Genomic DNA, 11,136 nt, shown 5'->3' on the forward strand with positions numbered 1-11,136 from the left:
ATAATCACATCTAGAGTCATAATATATACAACTATCGGTGCTGTAATATATAGCTACCTCTTTTGCTCCTATATATCTATTAAACTTAATTAGACACAATATTTTCATTTGGCCAAACCTGAAAACAAACAGTAAATGAACATTAATTTATTCATTTATTCACTTAAAAGTATAAGTATTGAATCCATTTTATAATGTTGCTACAATAAATAAATTACAACAATTCTCTCTATTTCATATAATCTTCCCTAAATGCATATGCAAATATATATACCTAGAATATATTAATCTATTTATTTATTGTGATAACAAATAAAATGTGTAAATAACACTATACAATTAAAATGGTTGAGGAGAAAACCCTGTCTGGGGCTAAAACACAGAATTATGAGATCCTTCACACATCTCTCTTCCTCCGACTCAGTAGGATCCAGAAGGACTTCTTCATCATTACAGCTGTGTTTTTCCAGATATCAGGAAAGAGACAGATACAACAGCATGCATGTTTATATGATGATGTGTTTATATGATGATGAGTTTACAGTACATGATGATTTATGTGATTGGTCTTTATGTCATAATCTTAAAGCAGGAGTGTCCAAACGCTGGCCTACTGTCATTTCTGAAACAGACTGAGAGACATTTTAGAAATGAAATTAATGCTGTTCAGCTTTTAAGAAATTTAAAATATGAGGTTCCTAGTTTGAACACTGGGTGTCGCTATCACTTCCCCTAGATTACATTTTTTTTACAGTTTTAGAAGAATGTACATGATAAATAATAAGTAGTATTGACTGTGGCACTGTGCTGGAGATTGAGTTGCTGAACACTTATGAGATCATTAATACTAGAAAATGTTGAAATGTTGTGTTTGTGTATAGACCATTATTGTTTATTAGGCTGTTTGTTTGTTTGTTTGTTTGTTTTACCAGGGAATTTATGTACTACACTTTTATTATGATTATTGCTCTAAATGTGGTGCAGTGTTTTGTAAGCTTTAACTGTAGATTAATATCTAGAATGTGTGTTTATATATAATCAGCAGAACTGATTCTGGGAGCTTCATTTAGAGATCAGAATATTTTACCAGACTTCAAGTCGTGCAGCTGCTGAACCTGTTTAAGTCTGGAATTCCGTGTGCCTGTGAATGTGCTTCAACATGTTCTACTTCTACAAAAGTGAAAGACTTCCTGAAGCCTCAGCACCTTTTTAAAAGTGCGTCTGAGCAAACTCAAAGATCAAGAAACAGCGAGATTAATGCCAACGCCACAACGCTTTACTGTCGAGTAAAGGTAATTCTTCATTTCCGGTATTGAAAATAATGATACAGTTTATAAAATGGTGTGTGTACATTACAGGAAGAAAACTGCGCTATGTGAACTGAGTATATTTTTCTCATTTCAGTAAAAATACATCATCTATAGACCTTTATCAGTGAGGACAAACACACTATAGCTTTATATTTACCAAATATTTTGCTATTTCATTAGATTTTACTTGGTGGTGACATTTCAACACACGCCCAGATGTTTAGGTGAAACAGCAGGAAGATTTGGCTCCATGGGCGTGGAGGAAAAATCAAAATCCAAAAAATGTGGACGTTTGAATACAAGCATAATTAGGTTTTTTGTAAATTTATAGGTCTACATATCGAGTTGTTACAACTTTCTTTAGGTAAAATGAGCTAGCTAATTAGCAGCTTAGCTGGAAGACAATTAATTTAGTCCAAACCATCAGATGAAACAGATAAAAGTGAACACACACAAATATATACTTCAGTAACAGACACCTGTGCTTCCCTTATTCTAAAAATCACCAGGCGCCACTGGGATACAGGTTTCCTAACATCAGCAAATGATCAGTACAATATATATAATAAATTTACTGTATAACTAAATGAATACAATACACAGTGAATATAAAACATTGTATACAATTAAAATGGCAGGTTTTAAAGATAAATCATTTCAGAACTTTTTCCACCCTCAGTGTGAAATTACAAAGTATAGAAATTACACACCGTTTTATAATTGGGGATGTGGCTGTGTTCAGTGTGAACCAATCATATTCAATCTCATATTCAAAAGTAATTCTCATACAGCTGTCATCAATGAATTATTCTGATTAACTTCTGTACCAAACGTCAGAGACGGGCAAGGAGGAGGCAGGAATCGGCTGAACATAAATGTAAAGTTTAATCATAAACAAAACTCAAACATAACAGAAAAGACACAAACATAAAATAAAGCACACAAATGTCTCTCTCCCACTCTCTGGCACTTCCAGCCGCTCCTTTATCGCTCTCTCCCACTGATTAGATGACTCAGTGCTATGCAAGCATCCTCACAGCCTGGCCCCTCCATCATCTGGTCCTCAGACAGCTGGGAAGTGATCTCCCACAAAAAGTACTTCACAAAAGTGTTAGTTTAGGGGTGTGAACATTTATGTGTCTAGGTTATTGTAATTTCTAAAATTTTTCCCTAAAAAAGTTTCTGATTGTTTTTCACTTTTTTTATATACCGTATATTGCAATTTCACATCGGGGATGGGAAAAGTTCTGACATGACTGATCTTGGTTATATTTTTTTTAACCTCACAAAACTTGCCATTTTAACAGGGGTGTGTAAACCTTTTACATCCACTGATATTGTTAGGAGCCGTAATGTAAAGTTTGAATGTTTTTAATAAAAAGTCAATTTAATGTAAAGTTTTACCTTATTTGATCACTTTATATGTTTATCTGTGTGTAATATGCTTGTAAGCTGTCTCTGCTTGATTATTGGCAGTTACCAGCTGAGTGTCCACAAACACGAAAAAACTTTTCTATGCACACTCCACCAGTAGTGAAAAATGGAGAATCCTCATCTCGACACAGACGACTCAACACTCTTTGACCAGAGGTAAGCTACTGGGTCTCTATTTTAATCATCAACTGTTTGCCTCACTGTTTACTCAAAAGTATTTTATTAAATGAATTTTCCTATGTTGCGTTTATGTTAAATAAATTACCACACATTGACCACACATACTAACTGGCCCTCAGTTAATAAACTGGACATTTTCCCCAGGAGCATTTACAGAGGAAACAGGGTTCATAGTGGTCATAAAAATCCTGTAAAAACCATGAAATTGTTTTGTTTTCCTGGACCTGTAAAAGTAATTAAATTACATTTTCAGAAAGATTTGGGAAAGTAACAGATTTTTTTTTTGTTAATGTTTGAGATTTTATGATATGTTGTTATTTCCCGCCTCTCGTTTCCCTGTTCACGTTTCATGTTTAGTGTTTTGACCTCGTTTCTCGTGACCTCGATTTCGATTCCTGCCTAGCCCTGTGTATTCCTGTTTGCCGATCGCCTGACCCATTGTCTGTTTTTGACTATGCCTCTGTTTCACGTTTTGGATTTTTCTGCCTGCCTCCTTCAATGAACGTCTTTGTCTGCACTTGCTTCCGTACTCAACTCCCGTACTTCTCGGGACGTGACAGTCTTACAAAGGTGCACTCTTTGCAACAATGTTCCCACTGTCTCAAATTTCACAATTCAGAATACCGGTGAGATGAATGTGCTGCTCATATTGCGATATTTCAGTTTAATATTCATTTCGAGCTCTACCTCTACTTACACACTAGGTGGCAGCACCAGAGGTAATAGCATACAGAGCATGAAGTTTGCGAGTGGGAACCTAACTGCCTCAGACCCATGCTAAAACACACCCCACCTGCTAGAACCTCCCCTTTGATGAGAGAAAAAGTCAGCAACTGCCATTTGTACTTCTGAACATTTGTACTGAACTTAAAAGTGCAGTAGTCAGTATTTTTTATTTCTTACTAGTAGAAATAACATGAAAAAAGAATATGTTAAATATAAAAACAATAGTATAGACTTTGATTATTGCCCTTCAGTGTAGACCCATGCTAGATATACCCCCACCTGCTAGAGGGGTAGGAGTACACACTGATCTTTATGTCTGTGTTGTTGTGCAGTTTAACCCAGATAAAGAGACCAGACTCACCAGTATTCAGCAGTGTCTCTATGAAGAGTGATGCGTCTATGGATCATCCTTTAAAATTCAAAGATGAAGGGCACTCATCTGGACACAGGTAACACAGTTAAACCACTACAAAGAAAAAGCCTGCGCAACATTCAGCTCTCCAGTCCAAACTGATATGCAGCATTTCTGATGTTTGTAAACTACTTTGAATTGACTGTAGCAACACTCAAGTATTAGCCCTCTAGCATGTTCCCAAACATCTCCTTCCCAGTGTAGAACAATGCTAAAACACACCCCCACCTGCTAGAGGAAAAAAAAAACAGCACAAGACATGGAGCTATTCAGCCTGCAAGTGACCCCATCAGCCACCCCAAATCCCCAAACCCACACCACACCCACTCTAGTACTTAATAGTCCAAAATCTTAAGCTAATCAGAACGCCCTCATGAACTTGGAAAAAATAATACCGAAACGGCCCACACTATAATATAATATAATATACACTACTGCTGAACATTTTCACACTAATAGTGTTTCTCGTCACAGCAGATGGTATGCAATAAAATGTGATTAAACAAATGAATACATTTATTTTTTTAAAAAAAACTTTTATTATAATCAGCATAATATTATTATTACCGTTTCCCTAGAAAAATCCAATTCTAATCACAGAGATTTTAGACTGATAGAATATGTTAAATATAAAAACAATAGTATAGACTTTGATTATTGCCCTTCAGTGTAGACCCGTGCTAAACATTCCCCCATCTGCTAGAGGGGTAGGAAGCACACACTGATGTTTATGTCTGTGTTGTTGTGCAGTCTAACCCAGATAAAGAGGCCAGACTCACCAGTATTCAGCAGAGTCTCCATGAAGAGTGTTGTGTCTATGAATCCTCCTTATAACTTCAAAGATGAAGGGCACTCATCGGGACACAGGTAACACAGTTAAACCACTGCAGAGGAAAAGCCTATAGATTGAGGTACAAGATATCCTTCCAACAAGAAGTGAGAGGTGTAGGAAACACAGACTGATGGTTATGTCTGTGTTGTTGTGCAGTTTAACTCAAATAAAGAGAAATTTAAAGGTGTGACAGTCGATATGGTTTGTTTTATTACTAGTTCATGCGTGGCTTTGTGCACATAGATGGGAATGGAGGCAAGTAAAAAAAAAAATCTGTCTAATCTTATTCAAATCCACCTATTTCATATTTAGAGACCTAATAGCTGATTGGAACACTTCCTCATTATAACCAAAACTGCATTTCTGCTTCCGGCTCATCCACTATAGTAGCAATGCACTATTTTACACCCAGTGTCTAAAGAAGCGCTCAAAAAATAACATCAACGATGTTCATCATATATGTATGAACACTTGAAAAGCTCCTTCTAGTAAGCTGGGGAAGGGCATCAGATGGTACAGTCCCCTCTGAAAGCATTGGAACGGCAAGGCCAATTTTTTATTTTTATTTTTATTGCTATACACTGAAGATAAAACATGAATATGAGACGACAGATCAGAATGTCATCTTTCATTTCCTGATATTTACATCTAGATGTTTTAAACAACGTAGAACATGGCACCTTTGGTGACAGACCAACCAATTTGTAGGTGAGCAAAAATATTGGAACAGATAGTCTTAAAGTAATTTTAATGAAATAACACTGAATATATGGATTCATATCAACCCAGCGACCCACTGACATCACCAAACTGTTGCATTTTAAGTCTTTTTTACTTTAAGCATTCTGTTCCAATATTTTTGCTCACCTAAAATTGGGTGGTCTGCTACCTGAAGTGCCATGTTCTAAGTTGGTTAACACATCTAAATGTAAATATCAATAAACGAAAGCTGAAATTGTGATCTATCGGCTCATATTTTCAAAGCTGTCTGTTTGCATATCGATTGCCTGGTTTTATTTTCATCTGCATATGTTTGACGCCAGCACTGAACTTGTTTTAGATTATGCTTCTTGGCCAGACAGCCAATAGATAAAAAAGGCCCATTGTTTTAAAACATAAATATTTGCTATATATTATATATAGAAGCATTAATGGGAAGATTATTCATGTCAATAAGATTTCAGGAACATTTGTTTTCTCTGAATTTGTAATAAACTGAAATTGATGTTCAGACAATATTTTACATTTGGACAAAACTATAACAGATTGAACTCCAAGACACTGAAAGACACTCGAACAGGGGTTTATTGAACACACAGTTGAATAATAAAATGCACCTACAAAATAGACAACCAGAATAATGAATGCTAATTCTAAAAAGTGCTGAACACTAACAAATCTACACACAAACAAAAATGCTAAATAAAATACCAAGTGCTAACAACAACAATTCAATACAAACTAAATGATAAATACTATCATGCCAATGAGCGGATATACAGGTTCTGAATGCTGTCAGATCACATGGAAGGTGTAATTCTTCACAGTGAAGGTGAGAATGATGGAGGTATATATAGTGTCCTAAATGAGCTGGGAATTAGATGCAGGTGTTAATATTCCGGTGAGGCAGGGCGCTGGGTGTGTGTTACCAGGCTAGGTTGAGACAGGGAGTCATGCTTGGAAATGGAGCTTATTACACAAAGTGCACAGCACTTAATTTTGGGTTTCCCCACAGTGTCCGACAGGAGGCAGAAGACAGGAAGGAGCAGAAGATCTTCACAGATGCAGTGTAAGCTCACAACCAACAACATGATCATAGCAGTTGTATGTTGGTATAATAGTTTCACTAAAATCATCGACTTCCTGAGTATTTCTACAGATTTATTAGCTTGTCTAAATCCTAAAGCAGAGATCTGACTAAAAGAAGAGTTAATGTATGCTGTCTCACATGACCATATTTTGTGCCTTCAAATCCCATATCACAGGCATAAATCTTCATCTGATGGAACTGAAGTTCATAAGAAATGCAAATTAGATCTGCTAAAGAAGTTTCAGCATGTAAATGAGGTGATAACAAACCAGGGAAACCCAACACTTCTGCATGAGATCTACACAGAGCTCTACATCACAGAAGGAGACAGTGGAAAAGTCAATAATGAACATGAGGTGAGACAGATCGAGGCAGCATCCAGGAGAGCAGCAACAGAGGAAACACCAATCAAATGCAGTGACATCTTTAAGCCCTTATCTGAAGAAGACAAACCCATCAGGAGCGTTCTGACAAAGGGAGTCGCTGGCATTGGAAAAACAGTCTCTGTGCAGAAATTCATTCTAGACTGGGCTGAAGGGAAAACAAATCAGGATGTTCATCTCATATTTCCACTTCCTTTCAGAGAGCTCAATTTAATGAAGGATCGAAACCTGAGTCTGATGGAGCTTCTTCATTTCTTTTATAAGGAGATAAAAGAAACGAACATTTCCAGCTTGGACAAAGTTCTGTTCATTTTTGATGGTTTGGATGAGTGTCGTTTCCCTCTGGATTTCCAGAACACAGAGAGAGTGTGTGATGTAACTGAATCAGCATCAGCGCATGTGCTGCTGATAAACCTGATCAAAGGGAATCTGCTTCCCTCTGCTCTCATCTGGATCACCTCCCGACCAGCAGCAGCTGATCAAATCCCCTCTGAGTGTGTCCATCGACTCACAGAGGTACGAGGGTTCAATGACCCGCAGAAGGAGGAATATTTCAGGAAGAGGATCAGTGATCAGAGCCTGAGCAACAGAATCATCATACACCTGGAGTCATTAAGAAGCCTCTACATCATGTGCCACATCCCAGTCTTCTGCTGGATTTCAGCCACTGTTCTAGAGAGAATGTTGGGTGAAGCAGAGAGTGGAGAGATCCCCAAGACTCTGACTCAAATGTACACACACTTCCTCATCATTCAGACAAACGTCATAAAGAAAAAGTACACAAAGAGCAGAGAGACATATACAGAAATGGTTCTGAAACTGGGTAAACTGGCTTTTCAGCAGCTGATGAAAGGCAACCTGATCTTCTATGAGGAAGACCTGATGGAGTGTGGCATTGATGTGACAGAAGCATCAGTGTATTCAGGTGTGTGTACACAGATCTTCAGAGAGGAGTTTGGGCTTCACCAGAGTAAAGTGTACAGCTTTGTTCATCTGAGCATTCAGGAACACCTCGCAGCTCTATATGTGCACCTGACATTCATGAATGAAAAGAGAAATGTTTTTAAAAAGCCAATATTTCTAGAATTGTTGCTGAAAGTTACGATCTCAGATGTCCACAAGAGTGCTGTAGATCAGGCTTTAGAGAGTGGAAATGGACATCTGGATCTTTTCCTTCGCTTTCTTCTGGGTCTCTCACTGGAGTCCAATCAGATCCTCTTACAGACCATAGTGACACAAACAGGAAGTAGCTCCAACAGTAACCAGGAAACAGTTCATTACATCAAGAAGAAGATCAGTGAGAATCCCTCGACAGAGAAATCCATCAATCTGTTCCACTGTCTGTATGAACTGGATGATCATTCTCTAGTTGAGGAAGTCCAGCACTACCTGCAATCTGGAAATTTACAACAAAGCAAACTTTCTTCTTCTCAGTGGTCAGCTGTGGTGTTTGTGTTACTGACATCAATGCAGGAACAGGATGTGTTTGTCCTTAATAAATATACCAACAAACACTGTTCATCAGATGAGGTTCTTCTGAAGCTCCTGCCTGTGGTTGCAGCATCCAGAAAAGCTCAGTAAGTAATGCTGAATATAACTGTTACACTGTTACAATATTCTTACAGCATACATGCAAGATACAAGAACATTGTCAGACCTCATAAGATATGCTTGCTCAAATTTAGGCTATTACCCAAAAACACTTCAAATTCAACATCGAAGCAAATACTCACATCTATCTCCGAACCCAGTTGGAGATAGAAAAAAAGACACCAGCCGTGAGTGAGAAGAAGCAAGGGTCCAGATTTATTGGTTCTGTTCCACCACACGAGATCCACACCGATGAGAATTCTCAGAAGTGATCTGACACCCGGAGCTCAAGCTCCAGTATTTATACTGTATTTACACAGTAGATAACCTATATATTTCAGAAAAACTATGATATCAATACCAATAGGGTTAAAAAAGAGCTCATCTACATTACCATTAGGTTTTGAAAAAGGCCTTTCCAATTTACCATTAGGTTCTGAAGAAGGGCTTTCCAATTTACCATTATGTTTTGAAAAGGGGCTTTCCAAGTTGCCATTAGGTTGAAAAGTGGAGAGACAAAACAATTTAGAGTGACCTTGGTCTCACTATTATCTCGCGGGGGGGGGGGGGGGGGGGGGGGGTGCTGGCAGCTCTTAAAATTAAGGCCTTTCTTGCGAGACAAGAATCTTCACAATCTGAATTATGAGTAAGTTACATTTTTCTGTATTTCTAGTTTATAATTTATTTTCATATTTGCTCTATATCTCTATTTTATATATAGTTATACTGCTTGCAAAATGGTTTACTGTACTTCCTACTTCATAATATCATTATATTACTCTTCTACTATCCTACATATCCTACAACTCTTTATTTTTATATTTTATTATTATAAGATATTACCCTTATAATATCTTAATACTCCTTTTTATTATTCTTATAAAGTTATAATGTTGTGTGTGTGAGAGAGAGAGAGACAGAGAGAGTGTGCGTGTTTTATGTCTACATGCCCGTCCTTGACTGTACGAGAGTATGTGTGTGTGTTTGCACTCCTCAGCTCTTATACTTCTTTTTGACTTTTTGACTAATAAACTATAGTGTGTTACTCTTAAAGTGTTAATCCAATTCGTCAATATCCGCCTAATACCGCTTCTGTGTGTCTAGGTGCGCGTCGTCATTTTTCCTTCTCTCCTTTACTGGAGGGGCTGGATTTGAATCTGACCATTCTTCCCTCTTCTCACCTGTCAGTCCACCCTACTCTCAGTGGTCTCCTTATTTCACCTTTGCTGACTATCCCATGTCCCCAGGACACGCCCCATTTTCTTCCCCCTACCGCTCTCCTCAAGATTACGCACCCACCAGTCCTGTGAATTATCAATAAAATTACATATTACTCTTACTAGGTCTCCCTCATGTTTATTTCATGGCATTTTTATCCACAACAGATAACATAAGAGTTGTACGCTAAATGGCCAAAAGTATGTGCACCCCTGACCATCACACCCATATGTGCTTGTTGAAAATTCCATTCCAGATTTATTCCCCTTTGCTGTTATAATAAGCTCCACTCTTCTGCGAAGGCTTTACACTAGATTTTGGGGCGTGGCTGTGGGGATTTGTGTTCATTGATCAACAAGAGCATTAGTGAGGTCAGACACTGATGTCGGGTGAGGAGGCCTGGGGTGCAGTCTGTGTTCAGTGGGTTTGAGGTCAGGGCTCTGTGCAGGACACTCAAGTTCTTCCACTCCAGACACACCATGTCTTCATGGAGCTTGCTTTGTGCACAGGGGCATTGTCATGCTGGGACAGTGTTTGGGCCTCTTAGTTCCAGTGAAGGAAAATTGTAATGTTACAGTGTACAAAGACATTCTATACAAATTGTGTGCTTCAGACTTTGTGGGAACAGTTTGGGGAAGAATCACATATGGGTGTGATGATCAGGGGTCTGCATAGCTTTGGCTATTTAGTTTATATTTTATATAGAATAAAACATGATATTATAGGAAAATAGTGGAAAAGGGTGTTGTGATGCAGACCAACATGAAGCAGAGTTACTGTAATAATCTGCAATTGATTATTTTCCTAAAACAGCAAAGTGTATTATTCCTCTTACACCAAAGTAATTTGTCTATCAAACAAATTCCTGTTATCACTTATGCTGGAGCTGCACCTGTTGTTTTTCCTCTGTTAATGTTAATATAACTCCATGAAACAAGTCCCTGTGAATGAGCTGTTACTATAGAAACAATCATGTATTAGGGTGCATTAATATAAAGCTGTGATTGTAGCTGCACTGCTGTCAGAGCTGCTGTTATAGAAAATTAATCAACACCTTCTGACCAATCAGAATCCAGAACCAAGGGTACTGTGGTATAAATGTCTCTAATCTACATTCAGTAAACACACATTAAACAGTAAATGATGCAGCATGTTGCAGCACATGTATAGCATGTTTCTACATTTCATATAAAAAGTGTTTGAGAACTTGTTTGATAATGTACACTGTTATTGCATCATGT

General features: G+C 37.8%; 1 protein-coding gene across 2 annotated transcripts in view; it reads left to right on the forward strand.

Annotated features, from left to right (window-relative positions):
• The first annotated feature begins 1,130 nt into the window (after positions 1 to 1,130).
• The window catches only part of LOC108257286 (protein NLRC3), a 17,223-nt gene continuing 7,217 nt past the window's right edge, over positions 1,131 to 11,136 (forward strand). For both annotated transcript variants that reach the window (XM_053675379.1, XM_053675380.1), the window contains exons 1-6: positions 1,131 to 1,292; positions 2,787 to 2,900; positions 3,983 to 4,099; positions 4,813 to 4,929; positions 6,630 to 6,683; positions 6,880 to 8,664. In XM_053675379.1, coding sequence (XP_053531354.1) covers positions 2,851 to 2,900; positions 3,983 to 4,099; positions 4,813 to 4,929; positions 6,630 to 6,683; positions 6,880 to 8,664 — 2,123 coding nt within the window. In that variant the 5' untranslated portion in view covers positions 1,131 to 1,292; positions 2,787 to 2,850. The remainder of the gene's footprint in view (positions 1,293 to 2,786; positions 2,901 to 3,982; positions 4,100 to 4,812; positions 4,930 to 6,629; positions 6,684 to 6,879; positions 8,665 to 11,136) is intronic.

Source organism: Ictalurus punctatus, chromosome 24, assembly GCF_001660625.3.
Source record: "Ictalurus punctatus breed USDA103 chromosome 24, Coco_2.0, whole genome shotgun sequence".
Classification (NCBI taxonomy): domain Eukaryota; kingdom Metazoa; phylum Chordata; class Actinopteri; order Siluriformes; family Ictaluridae; genus Ictalurus; species Ictalurus punctatus.